Source organism: Thunnus thynnus, chromosome 17, assembly GCF_963924715.1.
Source record: "Thunnus thynnus chromosome 17, fThuThy2.1, whole genome shotgun sequence".
In the NCBI taxonomy this organism is placed as follows: domain Eukaryota; kingdom Metazoa; phylum Chordata; class Actinopteri; order Scombriformes; family Scombridae; genus Thunnus; species Thunnus thynnus.
Window position 1 is genome coordinate 8,076,408 of NC_089533.1, and position 20,571 is coordinate 8,096,978.

Sequence of the window (20,571 nt, forward strand, 5' to 3'; positions counted from 1 at the left end):
AGCAGTTTGTGAACAAAACAAGAGCAGGATCTGCACATCAAATGTTCAAATTAAGAGGGTATTGATTTGGCAATGAGCTGGGCCATCTAAAGAGTTTCATTCTCTTTTCCCTCCGTTGTTGGTTAATTGATCATGAAGGGTTTTACTCGAGTATCTCAGAGGAGGTGAGGAAGAGTGAAACAGTGATATTGTTCTGTTACTCCCAGAGCTGAGACCTCCGCCGCCACTGCCTGTCTTTAAACTCCAAAACCCCAGACAGGTGCATTGGAGACGCCTCAGGCAAGATGGCTGCTACCTTGGCAATGGCTGCTATACATGTGCAAAAAGAAGCCCACGGGCCACCATGAAATCCTCTTCATGATTTGACCCTTTTCATATCACGCTGACACTTTTATATTACCCATGTGAGCTCTACGTGAGCTATTCCTGCATCATTTAAAAAGGGGGAAACAAGGAATGAAGCAGCTGCTAGTAAAGAATGCTAATAAACTGACGTCATTAAAAGGGAATCTGCTGTAAAGAAACATCTTAGGTGGATAGGTCAGGTCTTCTCATGATAAAAGATGATGGGGATGGGCAAGAAGGTAACACACACACACGCAGACACATACACACACAGTATCAAACTATAAGAGTAAGAGTATAAGAGTACACTGTTGCTGAGGAAACAGTTCTAGTGTTTTCCTGCACTTGCTTAGCTGCTGTGATATTTTTGATTGCACCTGAAATATTAAAAAAACTTCACAATAAACACCGAGGACAACAAAACATTGAAGTGCAATGCAGCCATGAGATAAATACATCATATAAAGTATTGAGACTACAAGTTACAGCTATGGCATGCAAATAAGGCTAATGGTAGAGATGTTTTACACATCAGCCCTGAAGTTCAACAGACATAAAAATTTAATGTTTAGGAGCAGGTAACGTTCCTCAAGAATACTTTCCACACACACGAGAAACATTAAAAATGACAGGTGATGGGGTGAAACTTATAAACAACTGTTGGAGTGCATAGCCCCTGGAAGCTTTAAATTGAGTGCCTGCGGCATGCAGTTGGATAGCTTGTGACACCCATCCTAAGTGAGATGGATTACAGAGAGCCTGTTTGATTTGAATAACAAGCAATTTAGTGGCTCAGATGTGACGCTGCAAAGGTGCAGGTCTCTGGCAGGAAGAGGCCACAAGCTCCCATTACACCAGGTGTTGGGTTCAGAACATCCACGTGTCTCCGTGTTAGTGGAACATAGTTCAGCTGGGGTATGGAGGCGGTGGAGCATTGCTGGTATTCTGTGCTTTGACTGACAGTGTTATACTCTGGGCTCCAAGCACAGGTGAAGTGTTTTTACAGTGACTGTGGAGATGTGATGCGAAGCAGCACAACGCAGGCTCCGAATGAAGGATAAATGAGGGTGTGGACACAATTAACAGAAGCTGCTGCACTATATAATCTAAACTAATACAATCTATACAACAACATGACGTTCATGGCTTCAAAATTTACCATTGATTTTTTTTTTAAGTGAAAATCACAAGCTTCACAAAGGCGGTATTTATTGCAGGGCTTTTGTACTGACTTGCCTTGTATTGCATTAAGATACTGTGGTTCAAAGTATGTTAGTGTATGTCTGCTATGTTTATTTGCGTGTGTGTTGTGTATCTGTTGGGTTTTCCTGCTAGTTGTGTGGTTTTATGTTAGCTCTGACTGTAAATGATTTAGTTTAGCTTTAGTGACAAACAGCTTTATAAATGAAACATCATCTGCAAACGGTGATTTGACTATAGATGCACGCACTGTCAAACACTACGCTCTCACAACCACATCTTATCATCCACAGTCACACATGACTGGAATAAAACAGAGGAACTGCAGACAGAGAGTTGCAATTGTAAAGAAACTGAAAACATGTTATCAATCAACACGTAGCAAAGAGTCTTTCTGCGATAGAGGATCAGAGCATAAAACGTGTACCTCTGCAGAGACTTGATATGACAGAAAACACACAATGGCAGTGAGAAACAAATGCTCAAGGGAGATCAGATGACAACATGAGCAGGAGGAGACGTCACATATAGCAGGTGAGGTGTTCCCCCTTGTGGAAAAACATCAACATCACAGTCAACACTTTGCTCGTGTTTCACTTACTTGTAAAACTTTCCAACAAATGGTTACTCTGCCATTTATCTCTGAATGTGACAGTTAAAAGGTAATTTCCTCACGAAAGAGTTTGCTCAAGAAAAAACAATATGGTGTAATATAGTGTAGTAACTGTGAAAGCAGAAGCTTTTGGAACATAGACTTTATTCATTTCATATAAAAATGACACAAAAATTTAAAAAAAAAAAAAAAAAAAAAAAAAGTTGAACAGGTGCTTCAGGTAATCTTCACAGGGACATGAGCTGGCCTGCGTCACAGACATGATCTCACGGGGAACACATCAAGGGTCGTCACACCTTTACATCACCACCTCGCTCGCTTCACATCTACTGCATATAGAGGCAGACCTGTACAGTAAACGACCAGCAGAGGACAGGGTAAGCCTGAGACAAACCTCAGGGTCTCTCTACGCTCCTCCATCTTTCCTGCCTCGCTCTGCTCCCTACGTCCCTGACTCCTCCTCACACTCCTCCTTTTTTCCCTTTTCTCCTCCATCTAGTTTTCCTTTTTTTTTTCAGTCTCCGTTCTGACCCTTCATGTCCCTGAGTCCTCCTTCTCTGATTGGTTCCAGACATGCCACTGAGCTCTTCTTGCCGACTCAACATTCCACAGCTGGAGACACACACACGCACAGAGACAAACACACACACACACACTTCCACACACACACACACACCTACTTACTCCCTCTCCTCTTCCCTTCCCCCTCTATCTTAGTCCAACTGGTGGAGCAAGAAAAAAAAAAAAAAAAAAAAAAAACCTTTTTATTTTCTTCACTGCAGCTCAGTGAAACACCAAAAGCCTCAGACTGAAACAGCTCCAAAGCATTCCTCAGAGCAGGAAGACAGAAATGCTCTCAGAGAGGCAAGAGTTGAAGGAAAAAGAAAAATGTTTGAGTAGGAAAAATTAACCTTGAATGAAAATGTGAAATCTTGAAATGATTTTGAGAATGAAAAGAAGGAGAATTTATCTTACAAAAGAGTGAATTCACTTTTAAAACATTCTTTGGCTCTCATATATACAACGGTATCATTCACATGAGGGATGTTTTTCTTTGTGGGGCAAAAGAGGTTCAACTGTTGGCAATTATCCCATAAAAGTAGGAAAGTTTCCAAATGTCTTTACCAGTCAGTCGTACTTAAAGCAAAACACATAGTGAAGCCTGCATCATTAAAAAGACAAAAAGACAGAAGAATATCCTAGTGATAACACATACAGAGAAGTGAACTGCGGTCCGTAAAAATGATGAATCAGACAAATATCAAATTACTAACCCTTTTTCACGGTGCATACAAAGACAATTGCTGCCCTTAAAACATGCTGAATCAGCTCCAGATGGTGACATGAAGAGCCAAAACAAACAAAAAGTAAGGAATCATGAGCAAGAATTGAGCTTTGTGGATAATTACTAAAGGCAAATGGATGACTAAGACTGAATTAGCTCAAGATAAAAGTAAAAAAGTGCCAAAATGTACACAGAGCCATGGAAGCTGAAAGTCTGATCATTTGATGACAACCTTCAGTCCTACTGTACCAAAAAGACAACGTAGTCTATTTAAAGACCAGCTTTCAAAGCTAAGTTCTACTTATATGTGCACAATTCTAGTGTACTGCCCTCAGACGGTTTGAGGTCACCACTGAAAATGGTCCCTGTCACCTTCCACACATTCACATTTGGACTTCTTCCTCCTCTGCTCGTCTGACAGCTGGTGCTGACGTGTCAGATGAGAAAAGAGGAGAGAGGCAGGCTCACAAAAAAACACACATGCATCATCAGTAACAAGTTCTCTACAGCTGCACAGATAATGGCAAATCAATGGAAATTACATTAACGCAGTGGAACAACAAACACACCTCAAGTTCAGGTAAATACTGTCGTGGCAAAAAAAAAAAAAAAAAAAAAAAATTACAAAATTGAAAAATGCATTTGGTCCTGAAGAAGACTGTGTGGATATTTAGATGACAAAGATGAATGGTTTTAGTTAGGAGTCAATCTGTTGCTGTTATAGTCATTGTTCTTGCTTTATAAGTCTTTCAATCAAAATGGAAAAAAGAAAGGAAATATACACTGTGCAAAAATTTACTTTGGCACCAGGGAAGACAGCGTGGAGTCATTTCATAAAACTGATTTTATGTCAAACTTTTCCAGATGCGATAAAACTAAACTCCCAGTGGATCCATTTATGGCCTTCATTAATGCTTTCGGATAAAAGCTTTATGTAGTGTAGGATCTGATTTGTCTAGAGAGAAAGAAAGTCCTACAACTGTGAAGTCTTGCAAGAGAGAGGTTTGAGAATCCGGGGCTTCATTTTAAAAAATTCAATTGACATCCGCTGTGCTCTACACAGCTCTTCAGCACTTCAAAAAAAACTTTTTTTTTTTGGTTTCATAAGAGACAACAAAAAAAAACATAAATGTCACAATGTGTATCAGAGTCTGAGTCAGCACATTGTAATCAGCCTCTCCCGGGTCGAGTCCACTCCAGTCCTGGGTCGGTCGGTCGGTCCAGGGTGGCTCTGCTACTCTGGCTGCTCGTTCAGTTCCATGTCAGATACAAGGATGTTCTTCTCTGTCTGCTCGGCAAGGCTGGAGTTGGTGCGGCTGTAGCGGGCACCTTCATAGGACCCCCGGGACCCAACAGTTCGCCGACGATATAAGTAGATCACGCCTACGATCAGCACCACCAGCACCAGGCCTGTCACCATTACGACAATCAGAGTGGGCAGGTGGTCTCCATCTACTAGGCAAAGATAGGAGATAGGATGTCAGAATTAGCATACTGTACTTTCAGATATATAGGTTACAACACACGGATCCATGATTATACTTACTGGTTACAGCCGCAGATTCAGTACCTGCAAATGGAAGAAAGGACAACTATTAAAAATGTACTGCTTTAGTATTTAGCAATCATTATTAGTTTTAATTACACATGATCCAAGCCACAACAGGATCATTTCTCAGGTTACTCCGCCTTGTCTACAAACTTGAAAAGTTTTTACAATCATTCTAGGGGTTTATGCTTAGAGTATATATACAGCAGTGGTAGGCAAATGGCGGCACGTAACGAAAATATTTGCAGCCCTGAACAAAAGCTGAATTTTTTACCTTTTACAAATTGCATCCAATCATTTACATGACTCCTCATATATCATCAGCGGATAAGAATAAGGAAACACAAGGTTCACGTAATTTCCAATAAATATGATCTTGTAACATATTAAACTCAGAAGATGTATGACACAGGTACATAACATAATTTGGTTTGTCAGACCAGAACAGATTTGTAAAAACAGGCCACTGTGCACTATGTGTGGATAAGATATCATAGATTTCTAGTCTTATAATGTAACAAAGAAGATATGTTTATGTATGAGTCATTTTATTTGCCAAATGATTATTAACATAAGCTGCTGTCACTTTGTTTGCGCTCACTTACTAACAGGAATCATGACATCTGCCCTCAGATACAACGCTAAAACAGTTTTATAAATATTATCCTTGAAACGTCAGCCCCCAATAAGCAGCAACTAGTATAGTTTATAGTTAGTGAAACTGTTAAAGGACGTTGTCATCATCAAGGATATTTTTCAGCATTTAAACCTCGAAAACAGTTTAATTTGCTGTGGTCTTATTGCTGACTGGACCTGGTCCTGAAAATGATTACCCCTCAGTTTAAGCGGTTTTATGTGTGCTTACTGCGAGGCCGTTTGCAGATGACCCCGTGTGTGCGATTTCTGCAGGAGCCCGGCTTCCAGAGGCCACTGTTGCTCTGGATCCAGAAGCAGGAGTTCGGAGACAGAACAGAAAAGGCGACGTCATGTGTCTCCCAGTTGGTGTACGACATCTCTGTTTCCTTGCTCCACACTAGACCTCTACCTGCGGTGGGAACACAAGCGTAGCCTACACTCAGTGGAGCTTCAAACACACTCAAGCAGAAGTGTTTCATTAGTCTTATCTTGACTGCTTAATGCATTTCCAATATTGGATTTACTTCTTCCCATTAGCTTAAAGGTACACTATGCAGGATTTTCCTAAAAAAAAAAAAACAATTGTATAGACTCATACAAAAGTAATCCCTCTCAATCATTACTTATGACCCACAAGAAGTGTGTCAGTGTATTTATCTGCAGAGACGCTGCCCTCTGCCTGTATTTTCTTCTTATTTTGATGTGTTTGGGACGCCGCAGCCTTTGGTCAGTGGGTGCGTAGCCCCCAGCCAATAACGGCGCACAGGGTGTGAGGTCAGGGCTGGTAGCGTAGCGACCAGGCTACATCACTGTCTCCGTCTCTCTCCTCTGCTCCACTCTGCTCTCCGTCTCTGTGTCATGGACTTATAAAGAGCTGCAGGTCTGCGTGTCTGCTTAACCGCTCACTCACTCTCTCTCGCTCACTCGGTAGGAGGGGCCTTCTAATGCTGTATGTTTATAAACATCAACTGACAAATCCTGCATAGTACACCTTTAATACACATATTTCAGGATATTTCAGTAATGCAAGTTTACATAAATTAACTTTTCCAAGACAATGCACCTTGCACTGTGTTATCACATTTATTTGACATCAGAGAAGCAGTTTTTAAGAGGTTTCCTCTCCTTAATTAATAGTTTCATTATTATTATATAAATGAAATCATAATCAAACAGGTAAAACTTTTCTTATCTGCAAGCAGAGTGTGATAATTTTAAAGTTAAATAAAAAAGCCTAAGTTAATAAGCTTGGATTAAAAAAAAAAAGACTTTTGAAAAGCTGAAGGTTAATAAATCTGCTGCTGTAGAGAGAGCTGGAAGGGACTGTCTGAGGCAACGTTACCGGACCTTTCACGCTGATGCCCAGCCAAGCTCCGTGTGCCTGTTCTGCAAAGCTCTGGATGTGTTCCCATACAAAGCCGTTCTCCGTCTCATCCAAGATAGAGAGAAGTTCAGCTCCCACTAGAAGAGAGAAAACGGAAAGAAATAGACAGACACAGAGCAAAACAGACATGTGAATTGATTGTGAGGGTAAATTTAACAGTGATGCAGGCTCAATGAAACACTTCTAAATTTAGACATATTGATGCAATTTGTCAATTGTGTTTGCAGTGGAGAAGGTCAGAAGTGTTGCACTTAATTGACTTTCAATTCAATATCATGAGCTGTGCAGGCAGCCCAGCCAGAGTCTGAGTTAAGTCAGATTGGACTCTGAAACTTTTCCCTACCTTTCATACAGGATGTGCGTGCATCCTGCTGTAGTTTAAGATTTTGCAGGTTAAAGGCGTAACAGTGGTTTCTGAAAGATACCCATGCCCACTCTCCCAGAGAGTTGGGGCAATGGCCTGGGTACATCCACTGGTGACTCACAGGCTCTTCTGGCAGGGAGAAAAACATCAGGGATAAATATATTTGAATCTAATATAATGAATAAATACTGGATTGATAGTTTTTACAAGATGTGCTGGTGTGATTTTACACACACATACCACTAATTTGACAGATAGCAGCCTCCAGTTTAGCATCACAGGGAGTCATAGTCCACTGGCCAGTAGTGGTCATGTGACCACATCCAGCCATCTGATTGGGCTCCCCATCTTTCCAGTTTGAATATGCCACATCTTCTTCACCCAGCCAGGTGAAGCTCCGTCCCTGCAAACATAAAAATAGGAAAAAGAAAAAAAAGTTGCAATTCAGGTCCAGGTTTCTTCAACCCTGTCAGTGACTCTAGTGTGACCCCATTGGAAAATTTTAATAAGGTATACTGTGACATGTTAAAAGGCTCACTCCGTAGTTGTAGAGAGCAACCCAGGCAGGCCGGTGCAGGTTGTTGATTAGCAGCGTGAGGTAAGCCTGCTGATAGGGATCCTTCACTGTAGCCAGGGTCCCATTCAAAGATTCGCAGAGGTGCAGAGCGCCGGTCCAGTCCAGGCGCTTCTCTACCACCCGGTATGTTACTCCACCCAGCACAATAGGCTTTGACAGGGAGGCAGGAATCAGGGCTGGGGCTGGAGGGATACTTGGGTCTGAAGAAACAGCAAAGATGATTTAAATCAACACATTTCTGTTTGTGTCGCAAATGTCCTGCATGTTTAAAGCGGACATTGTTGTAGTTATTATTGAATAACAGCACACCTTGCTCCCTTTGACAGATGAAGCCATTATTTTCCATCTCACAGGCTCGGGAAGCCCACATGCCAGTATTCTTCTGTGGGTTCCCGTGAATCATCACCACACAGTTCCCCTGGGAGGTGACAGTGAAATCATCAGAACAGGAACAGACCAAGGACAACACCATGAAATATGTGCTGATGGTGTGGTGAGTGTTGGAAGTACCGGGGTCCTGTTGTGGTGTGGTCCGCTGTTGTCGAGTGGCTCTCCGGGAGCCCAGTTGGTGTAGCTGAGCAGGCCAGGCTGGGCCCACTGGAAATGACCTTTAGAGTCTGAAGTCAGTCCCACCCAAAGTTCAGAACTGGTGTTGTGCAGCAGGGTGGTAACAAAGGCTGTGAGGAGGAGAATCGGTTGCATAAAACGTGCATGTGTGTAGAGACTCTTATGAACAGTTATAAAGATAGGGATTGGTAAATACAAATATGGGTATCTAAACCTCCTACCAGTCAATCCCTACAAACATAAAATGTCTGGATTCTCATAACATACCACATCCATTTGATGCTGCTTACAATGACAGATCATACAATTCTACCATTATGTACCAAAAAGTACACAATCTACATTCCACTGGAAAAGTAACTTCAAAAACTATAATTGGGTTTGTCCTCCACCACCTCCCTGCTTGTGACTTTATGTGGGCTGTATTCTGCTGTAATTACCTTGCTCCAAATGACTGGACACCACTGCCAGTACACCTCCCTGCGTCTCACATTTCACCTTGGCAGCAGACCATTTGACCCGGGATGACTGGTCAAACACTCTGAAACACTACAGAAACAGCAGATGGCATTGCACACATTAAAAACTTACTTGCTGTGCCTCACTGCCTCTTTAGTATACTTATTTGATGCATTCTAGACATCCTGCATCCCTTATAACGACATCATTATTGCATCTTAACGTGGTAGTTATCCGAAATCATAACCAGTATTGCTATGGAGCTGTAGATGTTGAACTCCTGGTATGTTGTAGCCTGCAGTGCTGTACCTTACGCTGATAAGAGGCCCATCCGTCAGGACAGCCTGATGGCGGGTGGGGCGACGATGGAGTTGGAGGAATGGTGCCTGTGACATTCACTCTCTTACAGATGTAGGGCAGGTCAGAGTGGCACTTCTGATCGGCCCACTCCGCTATTTGAGAGTAAAAAACACAAGCTCGTGTCTGTGTACTGCATTTGATTTATTCTCTTGAGGTCTCTTATTCTGGCTGTTCTTACCTTTGCTGACGGACATTTGGACACATCTGCGATCACGGCTGAGCGGGTGCGGCTTCCCGAGAGCCCAGGACACATAATTGAGCACAGAGTGGTCGGACCAGCGGAAACGGCCGTCATTATCATAGGTGTGAAGCCCCAGCCACCAGCTGTCACCCTCCACCTTCATCTGAAGGTGAGAAAGAAACTGTGAAAAAGTGCGTCAGGGCCACAGGAATAATGCAGTCAGGGGTAGAGTGGAGTGATGCAGAGTTGGAAGATTATTAAGGATTACTGTAAATACACTAAAATTATAAGACACTGGCGTTTACATCAGTTTATACAAGTAGGTTATGTTAAGCATGATGCAAGCTGATATAAAATAGCCATACAAAAAATACACAAAAGTTTCCAAGAAATATCAGATTCTCTAATTTGTACTAAAAGGTTATTTCCTCGCCTGGTAATACAATCCTGAACTTAACACCATAATTAGTGGCGACAGGTTTGTGCCTGTATTCTCATAGATTTGCAGTCCTAAAGCTGGTCTTCTTGCCAAAACACTAGTAATTCCTTGCATTTTTGTATACAATAAACTTCAAATTAAGATGAACTTTTTGATAATATGTGCAGTGCCTTGCGTAAGGTGTTCGCCAGGAAAGCCTCTTCCTCAGCAGAGTGAACGGAGGCCAGCGAGGATCCAAACCAGGAGCAAATCCTCTGGGCCTGGTCCCAAGTGGTGCGGTGGTCAAAAAACTTGTAATCGGCCTCCTTGAAACCAATCCACTCTGGTGAACTCTTGCCTGATGGACGAGAGATAAAATGAGATGTAAAGATAGTCGTGAGACACAATAGTAAGGTTTTGAAATACACACTCAGAAGATAATATTAGTATGCTGAGTGGTAAAGTTGAAAAGCTGAGAAGATAAGACTGACCTTCTGAGGCTTCTGTTTCCTTCTCAGTGCTACCTAAAAACACATGTGGGAAAAGTGTACCCATGAGATTTATAATATGAGAGACCCAAAATGCAAGGAAACAGAAAAAGGGAAAGAAATCTCTAAACAATAGTAGGCGGAAAAAGGAAATTCTAAAAATGAAAATAAATATGTGTCACATGAAATTGAATACAAAGAGCAGAAAGAATTATAGATAGCCAGTGCTAATGTACCAATCCAGTATAAACCTGTGCTATAGTACCTCTGGGGATCTTGCAGATCCAGTCTAACTCAGAGTCGCAGTGCATGGCCAGCCAGGTCATAGTGCCCAAGTCTGCTGCAGCACACTGCCGGATGTTGTAGTAGTAGCGGCCAAAGTTTTGGTACGTGACCTGTGAGTAAACAGATTTTGTTTCAAGCATTTTTTGAATCAATCAGCACAGTAGTACAAAGTTAGGTTGTAACTTTTTAGAGCAGGTATCACTGTCACTCACAGCCAGTCCGTCACTCCACTTCCAGCTGCCATTGTCCATGGGGTTCCTGCGGTTCAGTCCAATCCAAAACCAGTGCTGCTCATGGTCCTCTGAATCCCTGTGGGCCGGATCATTATCATCATCAGCATCATCATTGTCATCATCATCACAGCTGCTGAAAGGTGTACACTCACCCGAATTCCTCATGGAGGACTTGCATAACAAAGAGCTCCTCCTCAGGGCTGCTGATGCTCAGCAGGTTGGCTCCGTGATTCCTGCAGAACAGGTGAGCCTGCAGCCAGCTCAGCCTCTGCTCCAGCTGAGAGAAATGAAACACCTGCACACAAGTGATAAAGATGTAATAACAGTCCAATTAGCAATGCAATACTGATGTAAAGCAAGTTGTACCAGCAGTACTATTACTTCCTCTTACTGTTAATATTAAGAATTGGAGAACTGAAAGTTGGGACTAAGTGCCAGAGTCTTAGTGCTGTTTGTTTATTTGTCTGATGAAACTTTACAGCAGTTTTGCTCAGTCCATCAGGTTAAAATATTAAACACTGATGCACTGAAAAGATTTGGCTTGTTTGATCAAATGCTCTATATACACTACAGCAGCCATTCTCAACCAGTGGGCCGTGGCCCACAGCTGGGCCTCAGAGCGCCATCTAGTGGGCCGCGGAAGCAGTGGTACTGCTAAATGGTTAAAAAAAAATTGGGGGGTAATTTACCCAAGCTAGTTATTTTTATATCTAAATGTGCTAAAGAATTCACACAAATAAAAAACGTCAAATTAAAATGCATAATTTCAATGACCAGTTATGAATATCCAATCATGACGCATCATTAAGTAGAGACAACTGCCACTGTTAGCTAGCTAGCTAGCTTTCTCTGTGGATCCTGCTTCAGAAGACATGTCTCTATCCACTATTTTGGAAAATGAGCTGATGGAACTATCAGCAGACAGCAGCCTGAAGCTTCAGTTCACACAAGTTGACCTTGCTTCATTCTAGATACTGGCTGCCAGTCAATATCCCTCTCTGTCAAAACAGGCAATCAAATTTCTTTTGCTTTTCAGCACCACGTATTTATGTGAGTCAGGGGTTTCCATTGTGACTCTCACAAAATCCCAAGGCACAGAACAAACTGAAAGCGACTTTGAATGCTACTCTGCACGTCAGCCTCTCACCCATCCGACCACGACTTGATCTCATATTTCCCAGAAGCAAGCCCCAGCATCTCACTGAGGGTAAGCAGAATATTTATTTTGGTCATTACAGCTTACAGGGGCATAATAAATATTTACAGCTCAGTTTTTTTGTCATGTTACTTTTTTTTCTTTCTTTCATTTATTTGGGAAGGTGGTCCTCTGAATTTTTTTAACAATCAGAAGTGAAACTTAAGTTACAAAAGGTTGAGAACTCCTCCTCTACAGTACATAAGCTTATACAAATTAAGGTTCCTAAATTTCCTAAACTCTATTGGACGAAATCATATCAATGTCTCTGTTCTAGATGAAATGTAATTTTAATATTATTATTATCAGACTTGGAAATCATAAAGCTACATTATTTTTCACTGTTGAAAGAATTTAAAGTTGTGTTCCTAACTCACTTTGAAAACATTATTCATCCCAATTTGTGAAAAGTAATCATATCTTCATCTGCAGATGTGTCTGCCTCACGACGAGAAAAAGGTAATAAACTATTTGAACATTAGCCAGGGGATTTTAGTCCATCAGTGAGAGTTTTTTTTTTTATGAGCAAACTGAAGGATTAAGTGTGCCTTTATGGATTGAGAAAGATGTCCTACTTCTTTAACTAAATAAAACATTAAAAAAATAATTAAATAGTCTGAAAAATGTATTGTAAGAGAGCTGAAAACATGGCTCTTAGGTCATGATGAGTTGACAAACGGAGATATGCAGGGCAGCAGTGTAACGATAACCAAAATCTGACTAAAATTAAAACACATTTCCAGCAAGCATATGTGTATTGATGGTGTGAAACATTGCTGGTTGAACCTTGTAACAGTAGCGTAGGTCGCTCTTGCTCTTCCAGCCGCTGGGACAGGAGCCGCTGAGGCTCGGGGTGGGCTGAGGGGCGGGGGGCTCGGGGCTGCCCTGGTTCTGACGGCAGATGTATTTCGCTTGCGATGACGCACACTCCTTCACCTCCCACAGACCTGTTGCGATGCCCGTCGCCATGGAGACGCAGCCGCCGCTGACATTGACTGAAATAGATACGGGATGAAATATAAAAAAAAAAAAGAGGCTGCACTGATGAAACGTGTAGAAACAGGGGAACGATGTAGAGCAAAGAAATGTGTAGGAAAAGACAGCTATGAGTGATGTATTCTGCATTTAAATTTCCTCAAAACACGAACAACCAGGGCTCTGAAGCTCTAAAGTGATCCAACTGGTCACCAAATCTGACCCAGTGAATCAAATTTTAAGAAATGGTGTGTACACCAGTAGAGGGTGGTGAAGGGGAATGATTTTTTTTCATTGTACAGATATCCCAAAAATATATTCAGATGCCCTCATACTTTAACTTGTGAGCTTTTGTTTTTCTTAGGGTATGAATTTCCACACATCATTATATAGTATATGTCAATACTCACTGTATCGCATAGAAAAACTCTATTCCAAAGGCTCTTCTAAAAATTCATAGTTAAGTCGCAAGCTGAGCAGCTTTAAAGAGAACAAAGAGGACTCAGGCTCAACCTCAGGTGTTGGATTTTGCAAGGTGATGATTAATATGAGAACAGATGTGAGTACTGATATGTATCAATACTAGGAATGTCATCATGTGACAAAAATGTACAGACAAAGTTTAAAATGGTCCTTTCGTCAGCCAAGCCTACTAAAGCAACTATGATCCTTGCAGAGTTCAGACAGTTCATATCTTTGGATCTATCAGTGAGCCAGACAACTCGCCCACAACTGTTTTTTTGACTCCATCTGCAGGTCTGGTTTAGAAATTATGGATATTATGAATCCAAAATCCTTGATAGCCTGGATTTTACAATGAGCGTTCTTCCCTGTTTGCTGCTTCATCCCTTTGCTGCTGCAATGGCAGTTTGTTAGAAGAAAAAACTACGACATGGTCTACAGTTTCCTCAACAAACAGGTCCAATTTAATACATTAAATTATCATCAGCACATATGATAATATGCTGGTTTTGTCTGCTGCTTTCTTACATAAGCAAACTCACAGCTAATCAGAGCTGTTTTAGAGCCAAATCAAAAATGTAGTTCAGGATCTTTATTCTGGCCAAAGAAAAAACACCTGGGATCAATCCTGTTCCCTCACTGTGGATTAAATCCAAGTTTGTCTCTGATTCATGATGGACTTCATGTTTTTTTGCACGGTTGAAAATCTCTAGCAATAGATTAGCTGAAACTTTAATGATCCCCTAAGGGAAGTGAAGTCATCACAGCAAAAGGGATAAAGATGTGAACAAGCAGTGGGTAGCGAAGATGTTGTGACAACCAAAAAAACAATAGTACACAAGGCAAATACTAAAAGACACGGACTGAATCAATTAGTCAATTAACAGAAAATTAATTGGCAACTGTTAAGGAATTTTGCACCATGTATGAAATGCCCCCTAGACAAGCAGACAGTGAAGGACAGACAGCTGTTTTCTTCCCGGTTGAGCCGACCTGGTTTTATGATCTTTGCCATGGAGACAGTGCAAAAGTAAACAATCTTATAGCAATGTTGTGACTGGGGACAAGGTCGCCTGAGCACTGCCTGAATAACTGAGAGTGGTTCTGCTCTTTGCCTTCAGATTTGCTGTGGCATTTCACTGGGTTTACACCGACACTTTGAATTGTAGCTGCTGTCTCCTCGGTCGATTAAGTTTGTGTTTGTCAATAAATCTTTTGGCATAGGACATCAATATCTCCTAGAGTTTCTGAATTGACGAGCTCAAGACTCCTATAATAAATTGGCATCATGAACAGTATCTCAGCAGAAAAACAGACTGGTAAGTGCAATTTGTTTTTTTGCCTCGCCATGTCTGGGTCTGTCTGAGATCAAAGAAACTCTGTGTATTTTTCTGCAATTTGGCTGTGAGCATCTCAGGCCTGGACACGGTCAGGGTTCAGTGTCTGAGGACAGTGTCCTGGCTGAACTCTCTGAGAGCATTGCTCGGGACAAATGTGCCATGCAAACCTTTCAGTGGATGTTCAAATTCATGTCAAAATTGATAAGTATTAAAAATTGAGCAGAAAAGAGAGGAATCTAGTGGAATCAATTTGCTTTAACTCAATGTGTTTTAATCTTACACAGATTTTGTATGAGTAAATTAGGTTAAGTGCTGAGGTCAGTGGTTAGTGGATTTGAGAAAAAACTGCGGTTTGTGTTTTTGAACCCCCACAGTGCCACAAAGGGTGTTTTTTTCTTTTTCCGGGTCAGCGTCAGGTTGCGCCTGACACAGATAAGACCCACAGTGGTTAAACCCGTGGGAAGACATTCTGGGGTAAACTGAAAGAGGCTTATTTCGGTTAATCAAGACCGGCGGTGAGTCTATCTCCGTTGGGAAAAGAAAGCTTTTGTTATGCTTACGGCTTCAGAGACCTAGGTGGTAATTTATAGGTTGTGTACACAAGGCAAAATACTTTCTGAGTTTCCGCTTATTACGTCTCAGACTGCCACCACTGAAGTAAAAAAGGAATAAGAAGAGGGTGGAGATCTTGGATGCTGCAACAGGAATTATTGGTATTGTCTGCGTATGTGTGTGTCACTGCAATTTTTGCATATTTAGTCTGCATGTTTGGCTCTAATGCATTAATGTGAATGCAAATATGAGTAAATTCAGTCCACATCAGGGAGTAACCCTGAATTAGTGGATAATTCACCAAAGGATGCTGAAACTACAGCAGGAATAAAATCAGAGTAAAAGTTACTGTACAGTGTGAGTCTAGTGCAGCTGTAATCTGGGAGGAAGAAAAAAGGAGATAAGAAGAGCACAAAGAGGTTTCTTTCTCCTCTCTTGTTAAAATAAAGCTGTAAAAACAGTTGAATTGGTTGAAATCATATGATAAATGATGAAATATAATGCAAGAAACATATATTGTAGAAGTTATATAATTGTGACAGCAGTAACGGGTCAAATAGTAAGAAAAAGTGTGTAATGCTAATGTGAAATCAGATACCCCGGACTGGGGGGTGGAGCTGTGGGAAGGATGACACGCACACAGCGTAGCGGAGAAAGAAAAGAGGTTGAGAGAAAAGAAGCTACTGAAGCTATTGTTTCAGGAAAACAGTAGCTTCATGACCAGTAATCCAATTACAATATACACGTAATTCTAATTATAAATGTAAAATCCAAACAATCCGATCTCAATTCTGGTTATATTGAAGGACTTTTAATGAAAGTCTGGCAGTAATAAGTGTTGAGGACTGTGTGTGAGGTTTACTCTGTCTGGTGTAAATTTATGCCTTTAGGACTTTTTTAGCTTTATTGCCCAGTTTAAAACACTTGTTAGAAAAGTAATCAAACGGGAATCAAATGTAATAAGTTATGTTGCTTTGACAAAGTGATTAAAATAATTACACTACCTATTACATTTTGTAACAGAGTAACCGGTAAAGTAACCTTCCCAACACTTATGACTAATGATACGAATGTATGACAATGATAAATCGTGCGTTGAATGTGAAACAGATACAGACGCTACAAGATAAATGGTACTAAAGAAAGAAACGAAAGCCTATGGAAGATAGAGAAAGGAACAAGTTGTATGTCTGGTTGGTGTATGTCTGTGAGAGAAAGGCAAGTCCAGAATCAGCTTTTAATAAAAGCTTTGCATGGAACATTGAAAGCATTTGGACGGGGTGTAGGGGAGGCACATTTTGGAAGGACAGTTGGGTGCAATTAAATATAGTTTAAGAGAGTTCAAGTGAATAAAAGAATAACAGCAAATACTAAAGGATTGAAATGTTGAAATATATGAATGCCATTTAAGAGCAGCGGGATACGAAGGAGCAAATGTCTAGTCTAGTTTCATATAAATAATGCCGTGTATTTAGGCTTTTTCTTTGATCTAACATGATTCATGTGTGGTTTCCGACTGAGTTTATGATCTATTATCATCATTGTAGAGCATTTAACCCTTCAGCTGAGTGCAAGCAATTGATTCAATTGTAAATACACAGGAGTAGTTAAAGAATGAGCAAAATTTGCTTGTGGGTCCCCAGGGGTGTGCAAGTAATCCAATTACCTGACACACAGTAAATTGTTGATGACCTGCTGATAGCTTCTCCACTGACGGAAGCTTGTTGTTCTGACTCCATCTTGCTCCTGCAAAAGGCTGACTGAGCGATATTGCAGAGCCTCATTGGCGAAGCTTTTGTCTACTTGATGTTCTAAAGAATGGACAGCGCCTCCTCTTACCAGAGATGGTAAAAATTTTGAACAACATGCCTCTTCCCAAGAATAAGAAAATGCTCTTGTCTTTGGGGAACTACTGCAGGCAGTGGATTTACGAGTAAGCTGCTATGGACTCAGTCTTGCAGGCAGCCACAGCCCAATCTGCTCCTCCAACTGTGCTATGGACTGAGGAAATGTACAAAGCTTTTCATGGACTGAAACATGCACTCTCCGTAGCCCCAGCCTGGGGCTTGCCAGATTATCTTCAGCCGATTCACCTGCTCGTACATTAGAGGGTTGGCTGTGCTACAAGCATCCTGGTGCAGAAACATGGGTCTCATTGCCGGCCTGTTGTGTATTATTCGTCTTGGCTTTTGCCTGTAGTCCTTGGCATGCCAGGTTTTTTTTTTTAGATAAGTGGCTTCAGTTGCCACCATGATTGAAAAATCCTCTCCCATTGTACTAGGTCAGGTCTGTGTGGTGCATGGTTCTCATTCAGTATTAAAATGTTGTGTTTTTTTTTTTCTCTTTATAATTAACATTTGAAATGATGAAAGCATTTGCAAATGACAGGGTAATGGAAAATGTAAACCATACTTTGGGGTTTCATTTGACCTCTTTAAGACGTTCTGCTACTCAGCATATGACGACAGCGCGTTGCTCAGGATAAGAGGTGATCATTCTTTCCAGTTCCCACATATCTTTGAAACACCTCTTTAAATCCAGCCACTCTCCCTCCTGATTGAGGCAGAAAATAAGCATGATTGCCTTGCTATTTATTGAGACGAGCATGTAGACCATCTGATAACAAACACGTTGCTGACTATGCCATAGTGAGTGACTGGGTAGTGATAGAAGTTTGAGTGTTACCTAATGGTAATGTAATGGGAAATTGCTGATCACTCAATAAACACACAAAGAGAGCATTGTCAGGTTATGGAATAATGTAATCAAATAATACAATAGAAGTATAATGCATCATAGTTCTGGAGACAAAGATACCACCTAGCTATCTTTTCTTTGTCTGAAAGGTTGGCACTTATCCAGTCCCTTAAAGTTTGAGTGTTACCTAATGGTACCTCGGCACAAGCAGCTAAACTGTACACACTTACAAGTGTGTGTATTCTAGCCAAAGATAAAGTTGCAATCTTGTGATCCTGTGACACGTGGAAATGCGTTGACTGATTCTGCAGTCAAACAAGCTGCTGTTTCCTCTTTCTCAATGGTACGTCAATGTATCTCCTAACAAACCACAAGTCTGATTTGTAAACATTTGGTTGTGTGTCTTTCCTCGGTCTATCCTGCTGGTACATATTACTCCTGGGCCCACACATGTAGGAAAAGGGGGGATAAATCAATGGTTTGGACACAAAATAACAAAAGAAATATGGGTAAATGAATAACACTATAATAAGGCTCCATATACAGCAGTGGATATTTTATTAAACGAATAAAACTTTTACTTTTACCAATAAATGATTTAGTTGTTTTTGGAAGGATTAGGATGAAGAAATGGAATAATTAACTCAAAGATAAATCAACGAAAGTTTTAAATTTCTCTATTAATTCCTTCTAAAAAACCCAACATGAATGAAATTTCTCTATCCAATTTGAATTCCGTTTGTTCATTTCATTAAACTTGTACTTCTTAAACTTCATATCTTTCTTCCTGTTTTATTTTTGGTTGACTTCCAAGTAACTGGTCAAGAAATTCCAGAAGGGAAGGTAATGTAGGGAAGTGTGACCAAAATAGGGAAGAACAAAGTATGAACAGTGACAAAATGTAAACCATACTTTGGGGTTTTATTCGACCTCTTTAAGACGTTCTGCTACTCAGCATATGACGACAGCGCGTTGCTCAGGATAAGAGGTGATCATTCTTTCCAGTTCCCACATATCTTTGAAACACCTCTTTAAATCCAGCCACTCTCCCTCCTGATTGAGGCAGAAAATAAGCATGATTGCCTTGCTATTTATTGAGACGAGCATGTAGACCATCTGATAACAAACACATTGCTGACTATGCCATAGTAAGTGACTGGGTAGTGATAGAAGCTTGAGTGTTACCTAATGGTAATGTAATGGGAAATTGCTGATCACTCAATAAACACACAAAGAGAGCATTGTCAGGTTATGGAATAATGTAATCAAATAATACAATCAGAAGTATAATGCATCATAGTTCTGGAGACAAAGATACCACCTAGCTATCTTTTCTTTGTCTGAAAGGTTGGCACTTAACCAGTCCCTTAAATATTACTTGTACAGAATTTAAGACATCTGTTTACTAACCTTACAGGTCAGGAACTAACCCTCAGATAGAAACATAAGTCAAAAGTTCAGCTAACCTAGGAACAGTCTTTCTTCACGACCATATATGACAGTACATAAGCACCAAGTAGCATCACAAAATAACATTACTACTATATTAAATTAAGGACAAACCACACTATCCTCTAAAAGCTTATCAGTTTTACACATAAACATCTACATAACTACAGTTTATCTTATCATTGGCTCAGGTAAGGGTATAACAGAATAAACTTAACTGTTAAACACACAACTGCCTCATCTTACACAGCAAAGAACTAAGTTTAGAATAGACCTAGCATACACAAACTAACACTAAACTGAACTTAAACACTATCTGAAACATGTATGATATATTTAAGGGATACATCAAATGATAACCTATTATTCAGTTTTCTTTTACAGTGCCTCGGCACAAGCAGCTAAACTGTACACACTTACAAGTGTGTGTATTCTAGCCAAAGATAAAGTTGCAATCTTGTGATCCTTTGACACGTGGAAATGCGTTGGCTGATTCTGCAGTCAAACAAGCTGCCGTTTCCTCTTTCTCCATGGTACGTCAATGTACCTCCTAACAACCCACAAGTCTGATTTGTAAACATTTGGTTGTGTGTCTTTCCTCGGTCTATCCTGCTGGTACATATTACTCCTGGGCCCACACATGTAGGAAAAGGGGGGATAAATCAATGGTTTGGACACAAAATAACAAAAGAAATATGGGTAAATGAATAACACTATAATAAGGCTCCATATACAGCAGTAGATATTTTATTAAACGAATAAAAATTTTACTTTTTCCAATAAATGATTTAGTTGTTTTTGGAAGGATTAGGATGAAGAAATGGAATAATTAACTCAAAGATAAATCAACTAAAGTTTTAAATTTCTCTATTAATTCCTTCTAAAAAACCCAACATGAATGACATTTCTCTATCCAATTTGCATTCCTTTTGTTCATTTCATTAAACTTGTACTTTT

At 40.5% G+C, this 20,571-nt stretch overlaps 1 protein-coding gene across 2 annotated transcripts in view; it reads right to left on the reverse strand.

Moving 5' to 3' along the window:
• Positions 1-2,102: 2,102 nt before the first annotated feature.
• Positions 2,103-20,571, reverse strand: part of mrc2 (mannose receptor, C-type 2) — a 36,157-nt gene continuing 17,688 nt past the window's right edge. The window contains exons 12-29 of one of the 2 annotated variants that reach the window (XM_067616177.1): positions 12,926-13,134; positions 11,097-11,239; positions 10,924-11,020; positions 10,692-10,821; positions 10,430-10,462; positions 10,130-10,296; positions 9,518-9,683; positions 9,289-9,431; positions 8,961-9,069; positions 8,464-8,630; positions 8,263-8,371; positions 7,915-8,153; positions 7,617-7,779; positions 7,356-7,505; positions 6,976-7,089; positions 5,858-6,037; positions 4,990-5,013; positions 2,103-4,895 (exon numbers count right to left, since the gene is read on the reverse strand). In XM_067616177.1, coding sequence (XP_067472278.1) covers positions 4,678-4,895; positions 4,990-5,013; positions 5,858-6,037; positions 6,976-7,089; positions 7,356-7,505; positions 7,617-7,779; positions 7,915-8,153; positions 8,263-8,371; positions 8,464-8,630; positions 8,961-9,069; positions 9,289-9,431; positions 9,518-9,683; positions 10,130-10,296; positions 10,430-10,462; positions 10,692-10,821; positions 10,924-11,020; positions 11,097-11,239; positions 12,926-13,134 — 2,561 coding nt within the window. In that variant the 3' untranslated portion in view covers positions 2,103-4,677. Of the gene's footprint in view, positions 4,899-4,989; positions 5,014-5,857; positions 6,038-6,975; positions 7,090-7,355; positions 7,506-7,616; positions 7,780-7,914; positions 8,154-8,262; positions 8,372-8,463; positions 8,631-8,960; positions 9,070-9,288; positions 9,432-9,517; positions 9,684-10,129; positions 10,297-10,429; positions 10,463-10,691; positions 10,822-10,923; positions 11,021-11,096; positions 11,240-12,925; positions 13,135-20,571 lie in introns of both variants that reach the window. The other variant, XM_067616176.1, reaches the window with a different exon arrangement.